This window comes from Armigeres subalbatus, chromosome 2, assembly GCF_024139115.2.
Source record: "Armigeres subalbatus isolate Guangzhou_Male chromosome 2, GZ_Asu_2, whole genome shotgun sequence".
Taxonomy (NCBI): domain Eukaryota; kingdom Metazoa; phylum Arthropoda; class Insecta; order Diptera; family Culicidae; genus Armigeres; species Armigeres subalbatus.
Window position 1 is genome coordinate 408,868,311 of NC_085140.1, and position 22,879 is coordinate 408,891,189.

Sequence of the window (22,879 nt, forward strand, 5' to 3'; positions counted from 1 at the left end):
CAATCAAAGTTGATTGCCTATTTTCGGGAATTGGACCACCAGACTTGGACATTAATTTACAATGTTCTGAAAACTCAGATGTGAATATGTACATTATGTGGAAGATTTTTATTTGAAAAATGTATTAAAGATAACCACATTTTCCTTCGATGGGACTCGAACCCACGACCTTCTTACCCAAATAGCACACACAACATCTACTTGATTAGTACATTTTCTGATGAAGAATGTATGTAGCCGCCAGACAATTTAAATACTCACGATCACTCTAATGTGACCGTGCACTATACACAAGTGGAAGTATTCCCAAGTAACCAATAATCACTATATTTCGCCAAATTGGCCATATAGTGCTACTTTAATGCTTATAAGTTTTGCCTTTCTCGTACTCTAAGTACGAGTAACAAGTTGCATTCGACGGGGAAACTTGTCCCATTGTATCCTATTGAAAATTAGCCGGATCGGACTATGGGCTTGGAAGTTATGGCCAAAATACTATTTATTATAGAAAAAGCGTGCAAAAAAGTCTAGCTCTCTTTTCATGCACTTACCCTTAACCGACTTACTCGCAACAGGTTACATTTGACGCAGAATTCTGTCCCATTGTTTCCTATTGAAAATTGGCTGAATCGGACTATGGGCACAGACAAACAGACATAACACTCGTCAAATTTCCATCGTTCACTGATTTACTAGCCAATTCAAATAATCATTAGTTGGCCAATCGATCACTCGTGGCGCGCGCATCGTTTTTGCTCAAGTTTGACGTTTGCTCATTGCCGCCATCTGGTTCGTGATTTGCCCAACTAACTGAAATCAACAGATGTCGTTAGTGTTTTAACGACGTTGAATTTGATAAGTACACAGGATTTTGTTTTTACACGATTTTTTTTCGCTCGTATTTTTGATCGTGTGACTTCAATTTGCCACCAAACTCTTCGCAACATGTATCAAAAAATCCAGAATAAATCAAAGAAAAATCACATGACAATTAATATGCGTTAAACATTTAGGATGAGTGGAAAATTGAGAAAATGTAAATCGCGTAAAAACAAAATCCAGCGTAAATGTTCAATGTGTTATGTCTGTTTGTCTGTGCTATGGGCTTATGGCCAAAATACATACATATGAAAAAGCGCGTCAAAAAGTCTAGCTCCCTTTTTTGGCACTTAGACTTTACCGATTTGCTCGCAACAATTCGACGCAGAATCCTTTCCTATTGTTTCCTATTGAAAATTGGCCATATTGGACTATGGGATCAAAAGTTATGGCCAATATACTATTTTTGAATGCACGAGAAGGGCACCATTACCGCTAGGTGGATTAATCTGGGGTTTTCAATAGCCATATAGAGGCCCTTAATGACGGTTTGGCGTAATATAGTGGGAAATGAATTGTGTATGTGTGTATGCGTACAAATTTTGTAGACACACTTTTGGAACTTATCATTGTCCGAATTACTCGCAACAGGTTCCATTCGACGGAAGATTGGCCAGATCGAACTTTGGGATCAGAAGTCATGGCCAAAATACTATTTTTATGCTCAAAACACGCTAAAAATACTCATTTATATTTTTTGGATTAGCTAGTTGTTGAGTTGAGTGAATTGTATACATCTCTAATGATTTTGACCTCCGAATCTGGAAATAATTATGAAGACACTACTTTTTTATATGGGGCTTCATTCCAACAGAAACGCGTATAAGTAGAATATATGCATAAATGTAACTTTCATTGAATAAAAATTCAAGTCATTTTAGGCCTGCTGGCAAAAAATCAACCCAAGCGAATCGCTAAGAATCGAGATATTGACCTCGCAACATGGCCATTTTGTATGGAAACCGAGCTTGTCTTTATACTTTTTTCTATCAGTGCACTGCAGTGTAGTTTTGTCAACCATCCATCTATCAAGATTGAACTTTTCGATCGAAATACAATTCGTTTGTGCAGGTAATGCACATCTAAAGCCTGTCCACGTTAAATTTCGGACACCCATCTTGCAAAGCGAATTTTTATAATTTTCATATACAGCTAAGACGATCCATTTACATGGCAGCTGAAAATCTCCGCTTTATCAGTTGCTTTCAGCTCTTATCCAAATTGATGAATTTGCGACAAATCAATTGGACATTATGTAGGTGTCCGGAATTTAACGAGGACAGGCTTTAGTCAAAATTGATGCTGTAATGTTTTGTCACCATATAAAATAGGACTTGACGAGCATTCCCCGTCACTTCAAGTTTTCGTTGTTTGGCACAATTAGGCTCATATATGACCGGGAGTTCTGCCAAATCACAACAAGCGCCAGCAAAAAATACCCATTTTTTTTCCCCAAACTTTCGGTTGGCAGTTCTAATTGATCACAAATAGTATCGGATATCCCTCAGCCTCATAACTATGGATATCTTTCAACAAATGTACGTATGAATTGATATAAAATCATTTCCGTTTTCTTTTAGCGAACAAAATACCACAAGTCAGTTAAAAAGCTGCTTGGTGCGGTTTAGCTGAACCCCGTCCATATTATTGTCATTCAATATTGCAATTTTGCACGACTTTGGTATGATTTACTCTTTTAGTTCACTGTTTCCTTAAAATTTCTTTGCTCATATCCTGCCGGGATATTTTCTCGCAAGTGCCGAACTACTGGTTGGCCGATGTTTGAGTCTTTGTTTACAAAGCTGATAAGTCGTTTGTTCATGCAGCAAACCAGTAGTTCGACACTTGCGAGAAAATATCCCTTGAGTACTGCTGCTGTTGGCCAATCACATGCTACACTGCAGCAGGCACAATCGTTGAGGTTGAATTTTCAGCAGCAACCTCTGAAAGGCCACCACCGATGCTGATGAACGCCATCTTCCATGGCAAACGCTGCTGTGTCCGCTCTCCGTGAAATCTTGCTCGACCTGAGGTTTGTAACCAGCACGTTGCTCAATTTTGATGTCTGTGCTTGTGATGCACGAACGTAATTGATTACTTTACTCAAGTTCTAAACTTTTCAACACCCAGGTAACCAGTAAGCATTATATAAAGCATTTAAGTGGCATTATATGCACCTTTACTGCAAAACATTAAATGTCAATAAGCCCTATAGTCGCCTTTAATGCTATTTTAATGCAGGTTTTGGCCCAATATATGGCTTCTTAACTGCTTAATCATACTTTATCGATAAAGAAGAAATTTTGCTCCGTAACATTTATTCAGCATCCGAAATGCTGAATAAATGTATAATTTTAAAAACAAGAAAAAAGGTTTTTTAATGGCATTTTTTTCTAATTCTTTTTTTACATAGTTTTTTTTTTTTCATATTATATCGTTAATGTATTTTCATATTTAAAATGGAACACAATTTTTTACTGTCTTCGAGCGGGATTCGAACTCGCGCTCTTGCTACCCGACGCTGCAGTTGTCATCGCCCTTACCAGCTGGCCCATAAGAGAGTAGTGGGAATAATTTTGCCCAACATAAACATTACGCCCCGTCAGGAACATTGAAACTTAATTTAACTCATTTCAGAATGCAACCATCACAAACGTCATACCCAGGTGCAATGAAACAGCTGCAGTAGTGCTGCTTTAATGCATCCATCGAAAGCAGTGCAATGGAATAATAAAATGAAGCTACCCGAGCAGAGTCCGCTATCAAAATATTATCAAAATGATAACAAATTGAGTTTTTGATATCACAATTATAACATATTTTGATATAGAATTGCAGAGTACTCTAGCAAATATCATATTTTGATATTATTTTGATAACTAAAACTAATAATAGAGTCCGTATTCTATAAACCGCATGAAAACATATTTGAGGCCGTACACTTATTACGTGACAGCTTAAAGAGGGAGGAGGGGTACCAAATCCGCGAATGCAAATTTTAAACTATTGATGATTTTTGTAATTGCCTAAAATGACTAAACCTGTTCATAATATATTTTTTGGATATTTGTACAACTGGGTGATTGTTGAAAAAAAATTATTAAGAGATCGAAGTAAGCATCGATATGAAGAGATCGTAACTTTTGAGTTCTCCGAAATTTGACAATTTTCAATTTTATTTTTTTCGGATCATGGTTTGGCGGATTTTTCTACTTTTTATGCACTGGAAGAAAACAATGATGAGAAGTCGTCGAAACTTTATTGACTTCTAGTGTGCACGACAGTTCTACAAGTGAAAGATGAAGAACCGGGTAGAGCCGGCATCATGTCATCGAAGAAGAACCCGATTGCAAATAGGGAACAAGACTTGGAGCTGGGACGTAATTGCATCAATTGTGAGGACATTTCCAAAGAGGACAGGATAATAGTCGGTTTTCTCTCGATTGATGATCGATCGACTGACATGAAGAATACCAACAGTAGGAAACTTTTGAAAAATGTGGACTTCATCAGCTCTTCAGGATTATGCAACGTAAAAATGCTGAAAGAACAAAAGCTGTTAACTGATGAAAACGCTGCAATCTTTCTGTATCGGAATATTTGTATGATACGTGGACTGGATCTGAGAATTCGGGTTGATTCAAGAAGAAATTATCTAAGCCTTTCTATAATTCTGAAGGATCGTACTTAATATCGATGTTTCTGGATTCATACTTGTGGTTGTTCGCGTTGTAGTTCGTCAGTGTCAAGGTCTGGTTTGCTGCCATTGTGTCCTTTGGTGTTCGATAAGTATCAATTTATATTTCCCATTTATTTTTCATATTTCGAAAACAGAGAACGGATAATTAGGTGTTTGTGTCTCACTAGAAAGGCAATATTATCACTAATCCTTACTACTATAGTTGAACTACTATGAGTCATTACTCTAATATGCGATATTGGCTCATAGAAGCAAATAAGTGATACACTATTAGATATTTCACATTTTTAAACAAATTATTTTTGTTTGTATGGCGCGTAGAAGTATGACAATTAAAATTTTAGACAGTGAGTGCCAGTATTTCGCGAAAAATGTAGTGGATATAGCTCAATATCACTGTATGGACTTAAAATCCTTAAAAACCTTTTATGCTTATTACGTTTTTTTTTTCACTTCATTTAATAATGTTGATGAACTTCATCTTCACATCTTCTCGCACGTGTAGAAAAACCATTTTCACATATTTTATATTTATTATTGTGACGATCAAGTGCCCCGCACATATGATACATTTGCGTTGCGTTTGACTGATTCCCTATGGGAAAACTGTCAACCGCAACGCAATCGTATCCTATGTGCAGGGCCTTTCAGGTCGTTTCTTACATTTTCTTCTTCTCTTTTTTCTTATTGGCATTACACCCCTCTCCACTGGGACATTTTCACCTCGCAGCTTAGTATTCATTAAGCACTTCCACATTTGTTAACTCGAGTGTTAAATGCGAGGTTCCTAAGTCAAGCTACAATTCGTATATCATAATATATGATGATATTAATGGTCAGGAAAGTCGAGAAAATTTCCAACCCAAAAATGTCCAGACCGCACCAGAAATCGAACTCAGCCACCATCAGCATGGTCTCATCACCACAATTTCATATTGACACATTGATTTTAGGCAAAAACACTCATGTATGTTTGATACTGCCTTCCTTCTTCATTTATCATCTTTTCAGGAACTGTGAATTCTATTGTTCAATCTTCAATCAATATTTCTCGACCGGCGATATTTCAACTCTGAAGACAATGAAATTTGAAACAGACTGGTGTTGAAGAAAGGATCTCGCACATCCAGGACAATTGGATTGAAATGTGGTGAGAGAATTCCATTGCATATATTATTCACTTACATCGAAACTATATATACGATTATATACAAAAAAAAAACATCAGGGCACCCGATTGAAGCGATTTGGATAGGAAGAGTGGAATCGCCAACTTCCTATTGTTAACATTTCGTGGATAAAGGGCGAGCTCTTCTCCCCATCTATTGGGTCAATCTGGGAAACGAGGGCTAGAATATTTTATTGTATGTACTAACTTTCTTCTGGAAGGAGATTCTCTATTCATCCCGTGGATTCGCATAAGTGTCTCTGCTTATGGAACCACCCCACCCATTTTTGGCCCTTCATACAGGAGTTTGATGAAATACAAACAATAATATAATCATGATCAAATCGTTTGTCAGATATGGCCAGTGCTATCGGCAGGTGCCTTGCTACAATAGATGGTAGTATCATCATCATCATCATCATCATCATTTGTACAACTGGGTGATTGTTCCCCGTTCTATATTTTAGGATCATACCATTTGCACTTCCATAAGGAAATAAAGAAAAATTCCAAAATGCTCCAAATTTTCGTGCGCATGTTACTTTTTTATAATTTACAGATCGCCGACTTCAACAAAGGTATATCCTGCACCCGGTACTCATGTTCTGTTCAAAGGATTGTACGACAATTCTCCGAAAACCAATTCCCCGAATGCAATTTCCCCGAATGTAACAATTTCCCGAATGCAATTTCCCCGAATGTAACAATTTCCCGAAAACGTAGTACCTCTTACAAACACATCTTCGTAATCGACTGTATGCGTCCGAAAAAAAAGCAGCGTTTAAAGATACGTTCAAATGTGTCTTATTGGACATTATGGGCGTGGGCGTGGCCAGGAGTGATTTTTATCCTAGATTGAAATCAAGGATCACACCTTCCTTGATATCTGATACCAATTTAAATAAGGATTTCAAAAGAAAAACATGAGTATCACTAGTGTCCAATCTACAAAGTACGCCGTAACTATGCTACGCTTATCCGTTAAATATCCTTTGGTAGTATTAGATATTCTTGATCCTCCAAGATGTGTTTTTAAATTATAAAAATATCGGGGTAGAATGATTTTCAAGGTGAATGATTTTTGATCTATAATAGTCGAACAACGAATGTGTGTGTGTTTTTTTAAAGTAGAATCGCAAACGCCAATTCCGATTGAAAGCGTTTTTGGTAAATGTTTTGTTTATCTTCGAAATTAAACTCCTGTCCTGTAAATACCTTCTTGAGGTAATGGTGAATGTGATTCCTTCTTTAAAAATAATGCATTTGCTTGGACTAATGCAATGGTAAATGCGTCGCTTCTTTAGGGAGTGTTTCCCCAGATTATTATTGTTAATATTCTATATTTAATAACACGTCTTCTTCTTCTTCTTATTGGCATTACATCCCCACACTGGGACAGAGCCTCGCAGCTTAGTATTCATTAAGGACTTCCACAATTATTAACTGTGAGGATTCTAAGCCAGGTTACTATTTTGCATTCGTATATCATGAGGCTATCACGATGATACTTTTATGCCCAGGGAAGTCGAGTCAATTTCCAATCCGAAAATTGCCTAGACCGGCACCGGGAATCGAACCCAGCCACCCTCAGCATGGTCTTGCTTTGTAGCCGCGCGGCTAACCGCTCGGCTAAGGAGGGCCCCATAGCACGTATCTGCCCGAAATAAGATAATATGGATGTAATCCATTCTTTAAAAGAAATCATTTTCACAAAGTAAGGCAATTATAGATGTAGTCACTTCTTCAGAAATAGGCGTTAGCTCGAAATAATGCAAATATGAATGAATTAAGAATGATAATAAAGATTAATGTGCTCTTTTATTTTGATGCCAATTTAGCCAGAATAAGGAAAAAATATATAAGCAATATCCAATATGTATTGAATGTATAATATTTTATCGAAAAACATTTTGCCGAATTCATTTTCTCAGAATAGCATTAGGCTTTTTTAGATTGCAGCAGTTTTGAAACATATAATTGCTCCATATAAATCCTTTATTATATCTGGCAAGTGCGCTCCTATAGTGAACGAATTATCTCCTCTTCTTGCCTTATTATGGATAGACGTTCTCTCTCGAGACGCTTTATACTGGATAGACGAGTTTATATAAAGAAGGCATTATCTCCTCTATTAGCATTACATCGGGTAGACGGAATCATTTAAAGAAGGCACTGTCTCATTGATTCACTTTATTTCAGAGAAACGAGTTCATTTAAAGAAGGGACTATCTATCCTCTTTGCTTTATACCAGGCAAATGTGTTCATTTGAGGAAGACATTGTCACTTCCTTTTGCCTTAAACCGGGCAGATGAATACATCATACCAATGATACTAATACATTTAAAGAAAGCAATATCTCTTCACTTCGCCTTGGGCTGTTTTTCAACTTACACCCAACCGGCGGTTGTTAGATTTTCAAACAATTCTGTATAAGAATCTACCAAAACCTGTATAAGATCTAGGCATATGCGAAATTGTTAAATTTTTTACAAAAAATGTTAGAAAAGCTTACAAAATTGTTAGATTCTTATATAATATTTGTATAAGAATCTAGCAATTTCGCATATGCCCAGTTCTTATACAGGTTTTGGTAGATTCTTATACAGAATTGTTGGAAAATCTAACAACCGCCGGTTGGGTGTAGTTCTACTAGCATTTCCACAGTTATTGAAAGCTTTACCGTGCCTGCCAGTTGCATGAATGTATTGTGTGGCAAGTGCAATGGACACACTGTGCTCAAAGAGCCGAAAATACTTCTCACCCGGAAGAATCCTAAGCCGAACCGAGAATCGAACTCGCAACCTTCGGATCAGAAATCCTCCAATCGCTTCGTGCCGCACTCACAAAGAAGAAAGAAGCATTCGGGGAAATGTTACATTCGGGGAATTGTTACATTCGGGGAAATTGCATTCGGGGAATTGTCGTACAATCGTTCAAAGTGTTTGAACACGAGCACAGTGTTCGTGTTCAAAATTATGAGATTGATTGATCACAGTACACTGTTCAACGCGAAGCAGTTCTCTCTGTCATCCGTTGCATTTGGGAAGCCAGTTTTCTCTGTTATTTGTTGATGAAAGGTAAAAAAGTTAAGGTGTGGTGTGATATAAACTTGAATTTATTCCCAGTTGGATAATCATACGGAAATGTCTGGCAACAAAAAAAGATAAGATGCGAAGAGTCTTTAACAATCATAAACTCTCAATTCTAACAAGTAACATGAAGCGTCACTTGATACTCATGCATACAGCGCAGCCTTCGCGAAAGAATTGGATCTTTGTGAAGAATCAACCATGCCGAAGATCTTAGTTCAAATCGATAGGATTTTTTTTCGAAACCGTATGTGTCAAGATGGTAATCGCCGAAGGGTTCACTTTCAACGTTTTTGAAAACCTGGTATTGAAGATATCTATCTATCGGAACAATATTATCAAGAAGCTGGATTGCGTAGAAGAAGGGAGGCATTTGTCGCTCAAGGCTGATTCAGCAACTCACAGAGGCAGGAGTGTAACTGTCACGGGGCTACCCCAAATGGCATAAGTCCATTTGGCATAACGAGTTGAATAGCCAGGGGCAGTGTTGTAAAATGTCATTTGCATTCGTTTGTATAATTTTCCCAGAACCTTTTTCAGAAGTTAGCTATTGATTCTTGATGTATGACGAACTTATAGCGCTTAAATGTGGCTACAACTTTTTCTAACAAGAGATTGCTGTAAATATGTAATCTTGTGCGTGGGAGGCAAAATGTCATTCAAATGACATTATGTCAAATGACACGTGACATTCTGGAGAGTTTTCACTCTCCAGCCTTAGATGTTATATTTAGAGTAATGTACCCTTGACCAAAAATATAGCCCTACTCAAGCTTTCTGAAGAAAGTTATTAACAAATTAGTCAAATGACATGCAGATGACATTTTACAAGCCTGGCCAGGGGTCATTTGGCCTAAAGACTATTCGGCATAATAAAAAAATAGTCATAATGATTTTAGAGCCATTTGGCATAAAAATTTAATTTTGATTTCCTTATTTTGGTATCATCTCAAATAAATTAAAACAAAATAGGAACTGAATTAGATATTGTTCTGATATCAAGACTTATAGAAAATAACTAAATAATAACTTATCTAGTTTATAAATCTTGATATCGCATAATATGTGTTCGATCAAACGAGTAACTAAATAAGATATCAGTATTTTGATATCACTATATGATCCATGAATAAAAATAATATCAAATTGAAGTATTTTTTGTTGTTTTTGCTCGATATAGTCAATATCATCATGAAAACTCATTATGTAAACCGTAGAAAAAATGCTCGATATCAAAATAAATTTTTTTTGTTTTCCGTGATATCAAAAATTGTTAACACTTTGATTATTTGGATACAACATTTAGTTCTCAACTTTTGATATGATTACTATTAACTCGACCACAGGGTCACCAAAATTTGTTATTGCAAGTGAAAGTATCAAAATATCAAAATAAGTTTTCAGTTTGTTTTCATTCTCTGCTCGGGTAAACTATGTATTTAGTGATAGGGTTAGGTTAACGACAGATACTCCTGTCAATGCAATGGTCAGAATGGAAAAAAAAATCTGCACGTACCGATTTCCATTCTCAAATGTAAGTTCATTGGACAAATAGTCCCCGCTATATAGTTCCATTTTGGGAAACGATCGACGTATTAACACTACAGGCTTTAAAGTGGCACTAATGTAGCTGTTTCATTGCACTTAACGAAAAACAACATTGTGCATTCAAAATGCTATTATAAGACTATGCCTCACATGATTGCTTTGAGAATGCTTATTTAGAACAGCCAGGTTTTCGAAATGCTTATATACAGCATGGAGCACATGCAATGCCAGTATAATGCTACTATCGAGCTTTTTACGCTAGCCATAAATTACCAATGGGTGAATCGAATTTGACATGTACTGTATACACAATCTATAAAAATATGATGTTATATCTTAGTAGCCATGAATTAAAGTCTAACTGCAGATCTGTCATATTTGGATACAACATAAGTGAAGGTTCTTGATTTTTTGCTCTTAAAAATCAATCTAATTTCTTATATTTTTAGGACTTGGGGGAGACTTGAATAACACTCGGAGATCCTGAGAAAATTAGGAATAACAAAACGAAATATTGTTAATATTCTATCGACTTACGGGATATTGATACCACAATCTGTAATGATCCGTATGATTCTTTCCATTGTTTGATTGTATAGGTGATCATTCAGAAGCCACCGGCAATTGAAAGATGCAACTTTTAGACCATTTTGCTGGATTGTGAACTGCACTTATTGGAAAACAGAACTGTCCTATTTGATTCTGTTGTAGTCTGTGTGGAGAGGGAGGGCTGGATATAGTCGTTTTATCGTATAATTCTGGGAAACACGAAACCACCAAATCACCTTCTTGGCTGACAGTTGTAATAATTATTGAAAGAAGATAAATTCCAAGAAATACAGAACACGACCGAAAGTATTATTAAAAATAGTAATTTTGGGAAGTTCGTCGTATTATTTCTAATAAATATGCAAGAGTATTATCTTTAAGTTTCAATCCCCTCACAATCAAAACACAACAATTTGTTATACTCATTTTTGTATGAAAGTAGGGAATGACAGACACTTCATCATGTCCTTACGTGATGGATATTCCAGATGGTCATTCTGTGCTCACAAAATCACCAATGGGTCACCAAAACATTCCTGCTCTAAAGCGCATTACGTGGAGTTATATTTTTAGCAACATGTTTGAGGGTTTCGGTCTTCCGAGATGTACATCGTGTGAATAATATCCCCATCAATATTTCTACGAAAACACCAAATATCTTTGAGTTTCGCGGCAGCAAGATTTAAATCATCCAAATGAGTCCCCAAAATTGTTATGGACACCTAAAAAGTAGGAAGGTAGTAAAACTATGAATTTATAAATAAATAATTCATAGAAATTCTAGTTTGAATATAAAATCCTGAGATAAAACCATATTTCACGTCTCGAACTCTAGCAAAATTTTGACAGTTTTATTTTGGAATAGAAAATATAATAAGTCAAAGACTGCTGAGATCTATCTATATGAAAATTAGAGTGTACACAGCATATGTCAAAAGGGGTGATGCTAAGTATTATGGCACCTTTGCGTAAAAAGCTGGATAGTGCTTACTTTAATGCTCATTGGTTACCTGGGCAATTATCGATGATAAATGATTGCAAAATCAAAAGCCAAAAAAATGAAAAGCCCTCGAGAAACGTCTAAGATATTATCGATACAGATGAAATCAAGAACATGTATGAACTTGTCTCAACTACGTCGCTGGTCGCTGGTGACCCTTTCCAGTAAGTGCTCCAGCGACGAAGGCAAATTTAATGCGTCGCCGCAGCACCAAACTGGAAATCGCTCGCTGGTTGAGCGATGCGACGGTTCAGCGACGTTCCTGCGATGACTCGCATAGACAATATTAACGTTCAACAGAGCGTTAATGAATAAAGCTTCCATTGAATGATTAAATTTGTTATGATTAAATCATTCAACTCTATGATTAAAGATTATGAATAATGATTTACTCATTTTTGACAATGATTAATGATTATGATTAACGATTATATTAATTTTTGACAATGTTTAACGATTATGATTAATGAATAAAACGTTTGGAGTGTGATTAACGATTGCCAATCATGAATAAATGTTGACACAATATGTGTATGATTAATGATTAATGATTATGAATAATCAAATTGAATGATTTACATAGTGATCAAAAAGCAAGTAACCTTTCTTCCGAATTGGGTTATTAAAAGGTATAAAAATTATATGATTATGATTAAATATTAATGAATAAAAGCGATGTATGCAATGATTAAAATTGATTATTAATGAATAAACTCAAAACAGTTATGATTATGATTAGTGATTAATGATTAAATGTAAAATTCTATGATTAACGATTAGTGATTAATGATCAAATCGTATTTTTTGTATGATTATGATTAATGAATAATGGTTAAATAACCCATTATTCATTAATCATGATTAAATCTATGATTAATCACTAATGCTCTGGTTCAAAGTCTATCATATTTTCGTGACGCTTTCGATTTTCACAATCGCAAAGTGTATCCAGGTATAGAAATACTCGTCGTAGTCCTACGTCAAAAAGTTTGTGTATAAACTCGAGAAGATCCATTAATTACGTAACGCAAATATTGGCCTTCTTGAACACCCCACTCTCTCCCCCTTATGTCACACATTTTGCATGGCAAATCTGAAAATTTTGTATGGGTCGTCACACTTCAAGGAACACCCCCCCCCCTAAGCGTTACGTAATTTATGGATGTTCTCTAAATTCCCTAAATTTATAGATGTTCCCTAAATTCCAAAATTCGCGTTAATCCAGAAATCCACGTAAAAAAGCCGCGTAAATCCCAAAATCCGCGTAACCACTAATGACCACTAATTATTAATTTCAAAGTTTTGTCTCTCCTATTATCGATGCTTTAGTATTATCCATTAAAACACGGATGAAACATTTGATAAAATATATTAATTCAAATGGTTACATCTTCGTTTTTGGACTTATTGTGTACTTAAAGATTTTTCTTTTATTTTCAAATAGTTTTATTCGTAAACGTGCAAATCCATCTAATATCTGACATTTTTCCCACCAAACAAACCTACTTATTAGTTCCGCTAGCACACTCAAGAGCGCTTTTTTGCGGAACTTCAAAGATTACACTTCGAACACGAAGCAGCGACGTCATTGATAATAAACTCATTTAACTTCCACCTAGCTACCGCTATAGCAACAGGTTTTCCCATTATTAAATCGATAACATCGGAACAACCACCCCGGGAGTGAACGGGGTGGCAATGGCAGCTACTTGGCGCATCAACAATGCTACATCTGCTAGTATCCATCCACTATTGACGAGAGAGTGTTTCCTTTGGTACGCAGTATTAGCGCAGTCAACGTCGTTACCACACCACACAGACTGCACTGCACAAAGTAGTTGTTACTAGATCTAAGTTCTCTTATGAATATTTAATTTCCTCCGACAACGATTGTCGATTGTTTCCACGCTGTTTTTCTTCCATCGGCGAGGGTAAGTTAACGTGAGAAAAAACTTGGTATCTTCATCGCCAACGAAGCTCCCACTTATCGTATAGTTATAATTTACATTACAGAGCACAAAAGAACTAGAATTGTTCCTCCATTTTCCCACTAACTGTAAGTGGCTGCTAACTTAATAAAGGCACAAACATGGATGATTTATTTGGGAAGAAAAAAGAAGTGGTTCCCATCCTCGACCTCTCCCGGTCAACGGCCGCCAGCCGGGAGGAGTTCAAAAGAATGTACGAAAAAGTTCCGGACTACAAAATGCGTCCCGTAAAAGTCCGGTCCGATGAAATCCGCTTCAAGGACAAGGACTCGAGCTACAAAATGCCAAAGAAGGAACTTAAAATGCTGCTGAAAAACGGAGGAGATCGGGACAAACTGTATACTTATATGGACCCAATACCTTCGGAAATGAGGAATCTGGTAATAATGGAGCTATGTAGCGTATCGATTGATTGGAAAATGTTGACCCCTCAACGACCGAAAACCAAAATTGAAGAGGAGTACTTTAGCAAGTATGTCATTATTTATTCGTTGCCGTTATATATTCATGTTCTAAATACCCACTGAAAGTTCACTGAACTCATATTGCATGCATGTGTCACATTAGGCACAATCAGCTGCACCTAAAATAGTGCAGCATGGAGTTTGACTTTTTTGAATGGACGAGTCGTACATTTCTGTTTTCTAGATTCGTTTAAAAAACCATGAGCGATTTTTTTTTAATTTTTGGTAAAAACGGTAAATTTTTGGTAAAAGCACAAATAGAAATTTTTCATCTGGTAGACCACAGATCTTCAATAATCAAATAGTTCGTAAAAATATATTGGAATTTATGTATATGTAATTCAACAAAAATTTATTGAAAATTAAGATTTTTTTTATTTTTACATGAAATCTACAACTTACAGGTTGGTTGAACTAGGAAAGCTGCAGATAAAAACCGAACAGCGTGATAAACGTGAGAATCAACTGTCTTCTTCGATCCGTAAAGTGAAAAACAAATCCGGAATCATCGAGTCACGTATTTTTACTTGCAACGAGTGTCTCGAGGAATTTTGCAACGGCAAAGTCTGCTTGGATTTCAACTATGATCTCTACACTCGGGTGGTTCCGAAGCCACCCATCCAGAAAACCAACTCACAGCAGCAAATTGCAACGACCAAAATGCTGGCAGATCTAAACCAGAAAAGTATTGACAGTGGCAGTGGTAGTTCGAAGAAAGGACGTAAACCTGTCCGGAGAAAATCAAAATCCAAATCCAAATCTACCGAGGAGGACGATGGCAATCAAAGCGGTGGAGGTGGGGTTACCGGGGGAAAAAAGAAGAGCAAAAAATCTATTAGAAGTAAGAGCAAAGATTAAGTGAATTTACATGAAACTCTTGAATATAACGAAAAGTATCAAACCATGTCAAGTTACCTCTTCAAATTGGAAAATTAATAAATTCATGCTTATTAGCCAATCGACTTAGAACAATGTTAGCATTTATGAAAATAGACGAACACTCACCCATGACCACTCTCCTCTAAACTGCGAGATGTCCGGCACCACACAGAGCAACGATTCCGCGCATCGGTACATGGTTTCCGCCTCTACGTCGCCGAACCACGCCTGTAGCGAAGGTGTGAAATTGTCACCCGTAATCTCAAGCATCGCCACATCGGCACCGCCGTTCAGGTGTAGCGAATTAACTATTGGCACTGGGGTAACCGGTGTCCGCACCGGTCCCATCCCCTCGTAGAACTGGTACTCAGCCTTATCGGTGGAGATGATTGTCCAACAGGCTCCGTCGTTTATCATCTCCTTGTTGGGTTCCTTCGGACACGGCGTCGCCTGGAACTGGATGATTTTTTCCTGCGACAAACACAGGTACATCCGTTCAGTATCTTTCATATGGAATGCACATTTGTGGAGCTGTGACACGGGATCGTCTGCCTCAAGCAGCGCCATTTGTTTGTCCACCTTTCGGATCACTAACCGTGGCAGGGCCATACCTGTCACGGAGCAGACTAGTTTTACTGTCGCGCCATAGTGCACATACCCGTCACGGACCTGCAAATAATAGATAGAGAAAATAATTATTGATACCGTAAATTGCTATCAGTACCGTATGATAACCCGGGGTAAACAATAGTTCAGAAAAATTGTAACTGCATACGTAGAAAACATTTTTTTATGTATCCAAGATTTGTCAAGATTGGACCCGAACAGAAGTGTTGCTTCTACTAGGACCAATACAGAAAGACGAGTCTATGTTGACAACTTTTTGTTTGAGTATCGTAGTAATAATAGTACAACATATTGATTACCTTCCCCTCGGATATGTTACCTTGCCGCGGTGGGTCGGCTTACGCCATTAGCACTGAGATGGCAACCAAAGACATATCCTGTCGTGGTGGTATCACATGTTGACTATTTTTGTTTGGTGCCGCGTTACATATCTGGCATTGACGCACTAATTTACGGCATTTGCATGTGATCCAACGGACATCGTGTCTTGGAGCCTTGAATGGTAGTGCAGTCAGGCAGAGGCCTTTTCATCAGTGATAATGATGTAAGTTCTCTTCTTTTCGGCAATACTTTTCTGATGCGTTCCCTGTGACGATGAGTCGTAGCCACGCTTACATTTAGCTAGCTAGGCATTTATTTAAAAAACAAGACAAAATTCAAGACATTCGTAGGGAATCGACTGCTGGATTCACTGAGTAGAAGTTTTTTCAAAACTAGGAACGTGGTGCCAGTTTTATTTTGTTATGCCTCACTTCGAAGAGCAATAATAAAAAATACCGCAAATTATAATGATGGTATATGAACAATCTTATGACGGCTTCATTCACGATAATTTTTACTTATAGTAGGGAATAGGCGTGATGAAGCTTCACTTTGCCACCGAAAAGTGAATCCTAGGGGCCATCCACAAAGTATGTCACGCTCCTAGGGGGGAGGGGGGTTCCGAGCAGCGTGACGACTCATACAAAAATTTTGGAGTTTTAATACAAAAAGTGTGACGAAGGGGGGAGGGGGGGTTGAAAATCGCCAATTTTTGCGTGACGTACTTTATGGATCTTCCCCTATAGCTGACTCATAACTGATCATTAGTACATGATAGATAATGACAGTTAGTTTGGAAACGATCAAGCTACTTATTAGAACATAATAATAGTAATACCTTGACAAAGGAATAACAATAAAATAGACTAAATGCACGAACAGTTTCCACTTTTTACAAGACATAACTTACATTGTGTTTGATAGTATTGACACAGGATGAACCAATAACTTAGGCAAGCAAAGTAATTCAAGGAACGCATACTTCATACCTTCTGACCATAAAGACAAGAATGACATCGTACAGATCAATCTATATGATTCGGCAATTGAGCCTCCAAAATAAACGGAAGATTAAAAAAAATCTATATGATTGGGAATGAGATAATGGGAGAGAGTATCTATTAGAGTTGTAAATGTAATGTCTTTTGAGCCAGTTCAACAGTGTCTTAATGGACGACATGATCCTTGTACGGCTGGAAAACTGCTTCAAAAGTTATTAACTTGTCATTTTTTATAAATCGGGGATTGAACACTTTCTTATACTTGATAAAAAAAACTTCCGACTCAGTTTCTTCGATGAAGCATTGGGCAACATGTTCCATGTGAGTTGAAAAAACTGCTTCGGTCGATTTCGAGCGCGTACAATGACAATAGACGTCTAAATAGCATAAAAACTGACAAAATAGTTTGACTCTGACAAGAAAATGACTTTAAACTATAACGATGTTAGTTAGCATGAGACCTGTCTGACTATTTATGAACGTAATTCCCTCTGATTCAGTTGCAACAGCGTCTTCTTGGACGACATGTTCCGTGTACGGCTGGCAAACTGCTTCGAAAGGAATTATGCAACGGTATCATCAAAGGCCTGGTGCAGAGGTTTCTACTCTATTCAGAGTCCCGCCAGTAAACCTTCAAAAAAAAAAAAAAAAAAAAAAATAATAGTACAACATATTGATTAAGATGGACCACATCTAATAAACAAAAATCTAAATTCTTTTTTTTTTGAATGCTAATACTCCCTGAAACAAAAGTATCTTGCTCTCAGAAATTATTTTTAAAAATCCAGTCGGTTAGGAAAATCTACTAACCATATGGGAAAGTTAATCCCTTCAACTATTTTACATATGAGAGGCGTTGTAGTCATTCAATACCATCTACATTACGGCTCATGCAAACGCTGTATAGCGAATCAACCAACCAAGCTTATATGGTGCAACACACCATTTTCTTCATAACTTTTGAACCCAATGACAGATTGTGATTATATTTAATAGTGATCAACTAGAGTTTTTCCTTTCTCGAATGTTGCGAGAAAATCGGTTAAGAATTACTATATGAAAAAGTGACTAATGTTTTTCGGTTTTCGTGTGCACACACACATACGCACGGACTGACAGACATTTGTTCCGTTCGACGAGCTGAGTCGATTGGTATCTAACATCATGGGTATCCGAGACTTCTATTAAAAGTCCGATTTTTGAGTGAAATAATAGCCTTTCGGTACAACTTTGTTGTACGAGAAAAGCAAAACAGAGAAGTTATAATAAGGAGAGTAAAACAGAATCGATTAGATCAATGTACTTCGATTTACTTCATTTGGTCGAAGCTCGTTTTAAAATTAGGGTACCAGACGTACACTTATTACGGAAGCATTTTTTCTAGGATTTATCCCCTCCCCCCTTTTTAAGATTTATATCATGCAAATGATTTTATATTTATATGGTGCGTAAGATAATGGCAATCTAACGCGTCATATAGAGATTCATTTCCCCATATATTTAGTCGAAATTTTCCATATAAAATTCATGCTCGTTGAGCACATACTTAGACTTGACGGATCTGCCTACAGTATACAGGGGATGTCCAAAATAACTGGGATAGGCAAATTTTGGGCATAATTAGATGTTTTGTAACTATGTCAATTATTATCCGATTTTCACAATTCAGGGATGCCTGAACTAGAAATTTAATGTAGTTTCATCATATGTCCATGGAACCGACCATGACCATCGGATACCGGAGATATTCCGGGTTTTTCGAAGGTAGGTTCAAAACCGTGAATGTGTGGTGGGTATTAGGATTAGTTGTGGTTGAAAACAGAATAATATTAGTAATCACAAATAAAGTAGGGCTCTTTCTGATTGGAACCATATGTTGAAATTCTAAATCGGACCAGGATCAAGTGAGATATGGCCATTTGATTAGAATCGGTGCCGATCTAGAGTTTTGAAAGGGACCAGGGCACAAATTCATTTGAATCAAGCTTTTTGACCAATCTTCAATTGTAATTACATTCCAAAAGTCTTCTGATACGTCAATAATAAAAAAAAAACAATTTAAAAGACGGATCCTAAAGTTGCTGGGGTGCCCCCGGGGAACCTGTAGAAGGGGACATTTCAGTTTTAGCGCCAAAACTGGTCATTTGACGGATCGTTTTTCATGGTTTTCTATCAGGAAGCGAGGTATGAATATAAAATGGTCCATTGACGGCTTTGACCGCTTCCGGGACCTACGGATTGTCCCCGGGGAACCTATAGAAGGGGACATTTCAGTTTTAGCGGCAAAACTGGTCATTCGACGGATCGTTTTTCATGGTTTTCTATCAGGAAGCGAGGTATGAATATAAAATGGTCCATTGACGGCTTTGACCGCTTCCGGGACTTACAAATTTTCCCCGGGATCTTGTAGAAGAGGACATTTTAGTTCAAGCATCAAAGCTAATCATTCAACGGCTCTTTCCTTCTGGTTTTCGATCGGGAAGCGAGGTAATCTGTTGGTTCCGGGAGCAATCAAAGTAGTCAATGATCTATTTTATATTCATACCTTGCTTCCTATTTGCAAACTATGAGCTACGATCAGTCGAATAACTAACTTTGGTGCTAAAACTGAAATGTCCCCTTCTACGGGTTCCCTGGCGGACAATCCGTCGTTTCCGGAAGCGGCCAGAGTCGTCAATGGTCCATTTTATATTCGTAATGCGCTTCCTGATAGTAAACCATGAAAAAAAATCCGTCCAGTGACTTGTTTTGGACAAGGATGTTAACGATCATTCAGTAATTTGCGTTCGATCATTTAGTAGTTTGATAAGAAAATTATTTTGAGCTTTTTAGTGGAATGTCTTCACTTGTCATAAGACGAGTTAATACAATCCCATTGAATTCCACCACTTAATTGTATCTCGACAGATACGTATTTCGACCTCAACAGTAAGGCCGTCTTCAGTGTCTCGTACTTGACTCGAGTCTCGTACTTAAGTCGAGTCAAGTACGAGACACTGAAGACGGCCTTACTGTTGAGGTCGAAATACGTATCTGTCGAGATACAATTAAGTGGTGGAATTCAATGGGATTGTATTAACTCGTCTTATGACAAGGTCATTTAGTAGTTTGTCAATAAAACATTTCAGAAGCTGAATTTCAAAATATGTTGTACGGGTGACTTCTAGTGCAAAGGTTTTTCTGCAACTTTGCCTAATGGTTCGTTATTAGAATTCAACTAATAACGGAGTTAGAGCGCTAGTTGCAGTAACTTAAACTAAATGATTGGAATTTTGTTATCATTTAGTCTAAGTTACTGAAACTATAGCTATAACTTCGTTACTAGTGGAATTCAAACAACGAACCATTAGGCAGAGTTGTAGAAAAACCTTCGCACTAGAAGTCCGCCATACAACATATTTTGAAATTCAGCTTCTGGAATGTGTTATTGACAAACTACTAAATGATCGAACGCAAATTACTGAATGATCGTTAGCATCCTTGGTTTTGGAGCTAAAACTGAAATGTTTCCTTCAACAGATTTCCTTGGAGCAATGCATAGGTTCCGGAAGTGATCATAATCGTAAATAATTCATTCAATATTTATTCCTCGCTTCTTGACCGAAAACCTTGAAAAAGAACCCTCTAATGACTTATTTTGGCGCAGAATGTGGAACGTCCCCTTCTACAAGTTCCCCGGGAACAATCCGTAGGTCCAGGAAGCGGTCAAAATCGTCAGTGATCCATTTTATATTCATACCTCACTTTCTGATAGAAAACCATGCAAAACGAACCGTCGAACGACCAGTTTTGGCACTAAAACAGAAATATCCCCTTCTACAGGTATATCTGGGGGACAATCCGTAGGTCCCGGAAGCGGTCAGAGTCATCAATGTTCCATTTTATATTCATAGAACGCTTCCCGATCGAAAACCATGAGAAACGAGCCGTTGAATGACTAGCTTTGGTGTTAAAACTGAAATGTCCCCTTCTACAAGATCCTCAGGGACAATCTGTGGGCCCCGGAAGCGGTCAAAATCGCCAATGGTCCATTTTATAATCAAACCTAGCTTCCTGATAGAAAACCATGAGCAACGAACCGTCGAATGACCAGTTTTGGCGCTAAAACTGAAATGTCCTCTTCTACAGGTTCCCCGGGGGCACCTCAGCAACTTTAGGACCCGTCTTTTTAATTGGTTTTTCATTATTGACGTATCAGAAGACTTGTGGAATGTAATCCTAATTGAAAATTGGTCAAAAAGCTTGATTCAAATGAATTTGTGTCCTGGTCTCTTTTAAAACTCCCGATCGGCACCGATTCTAAGCAAATGGCCATATCTCACTTGATCCTGGTCCGATTTAGAATTTCAACATATGGTTCCAATCAGAAAGGACCCTACTTTATTTGTGGTTACTAATATTATTCTGTTTTCAACCACAACTAATCCTAATACCCACCACAAATTTACGGTTCTGAACCTACCTTCGAAAAAACCGGAACATCTCCGGTAACCGATGGTCATGGTCGGTTCCATGGACATATGATGAAACTACATTAAATTTCTAGTTCAGGCATCCCTGAATTGTCAAAATCGGATAATAATTGACATAGTTACAACACATCTAATTATGCCCAAAATTTGCCTATCCCAGATATTTTGGACATCCCCTGTAGCTTCCGGGAGTAAAAATAAAACTTGGCTTGGTAGCAGCCTCGAAAAAAAAGGATTTTGATTTGTGTGTTCCACCTTAATGTCATTTTTTTACTCCAATTTATTATACCTACATTTTTCAGCATTTTTCAAGCTTCGATTTTCAATAAACATAGGAGTTATAGAAGTATACAGATCTGGAAGAATTTTGTTGATATTTCACTAGCATTGTGTTATCCGGCAAACTTGTTGGATGTCAGGGGCGCCTGAAGACTCTGGCGGCCTGAAAAGAAGGTGATTTAAGGGATATTTTTAAAAAATAACTATACTGCCGCTAAACGCCAGTCGAGCACATCTGTATATGGACGCTAATTTACAGATGTGCTCGACTTGCGGTTAGTTTCAAACCCCTTAGTAGGGGCCGCCTATCGAATCCTTTCTTTTATCGTTGTTCGTTATCTGTTGAGAGCGATTTTTGCAACCCTGGTCATCGTACATAATTAAGAATTACATCGTATCACAGTGAAAATATAGAATCCGACCACTGCTTCGTTGCAGTAAGCCTGCCATCAAAACTCTCGACGGTGTACAACACGCTCGTATTTTTGATCGTGTGACCTCAATTTACTACCAAAGTCTTCGCAACATGTTTAAAACAATCCAGATAGATCAAACAAAAATCACATAATAATTAATATGCGTTAAACATTTAGCATGAATGTAAAATTGAGAAAATGTAAATCGTGTAAAAACAGAATCCAGTGTACAACGATGGCGGTATGGTGACGAACCTGGAAGCACGCGCGCAGGACATACGTTTTCCAGCTCCCAATCACCGGGAAATCCAGGAGGAAATTGTCCGCCTGAAAACAACATAGAACGCTGCACTGGGAAATTACCAAGATTTGGGAAGAGGAGGTCCTGCCGCAATACAGGATGGAATATGATGTGTGTCCTATCTACATAAAGGGCGATAAGCAGGCGTGTAGCAACTGCGCAATTATGTAGTAACTACTCGCAATCACATTACTGAA

At 37.5% G+C, this 22,879-nt stretch overlaps 2 protein-coding genes across 3 annotated transcripts in view; one reads left to right on the forward strand and one right to left on the reverse strand.

The window, feature by feature from the left end:
* Positions 1–22,879, reverse strand: part of LOC134213358 (suppressor of hairless protein) — a 65,356-nt gene that overhangs the window by 2,011 nt on the left and 40,466 nt on the right. For both annotated transcript variants that reach the window (XM_062692350.1, XM_062692349.1), the window contains exon 4: positions 15,392–15,934. In XM_062692350.1, coding sequence (XP_062548334.1) covers positions 15,392–15,934 — 543 coding nt within the window. The remainder of the gene's footprint in view (positions 1–15,391; positions 15,935–22,879) is intronic.
* Positions 13,216–15,298, forward strand: LOC134217614 (uncharacterized). The gene is made up of 3 exons (XM_062696414.1): positions 13,216–13,865; positions 13,948–14,394; positions 14,791–15,298. The coding sequence occupies exons 2-3, from the start codon at positions 14,024–14,026 to the stop codon at positions 15,242–15,244; spliced, it is 825 nt and encodes a 274-aa protein (XP_062552398.1). The 5' UTR covers positions 13,216–13,865; positions 13,948–14,023; the 3' UTR covers positions 15,245–15,298.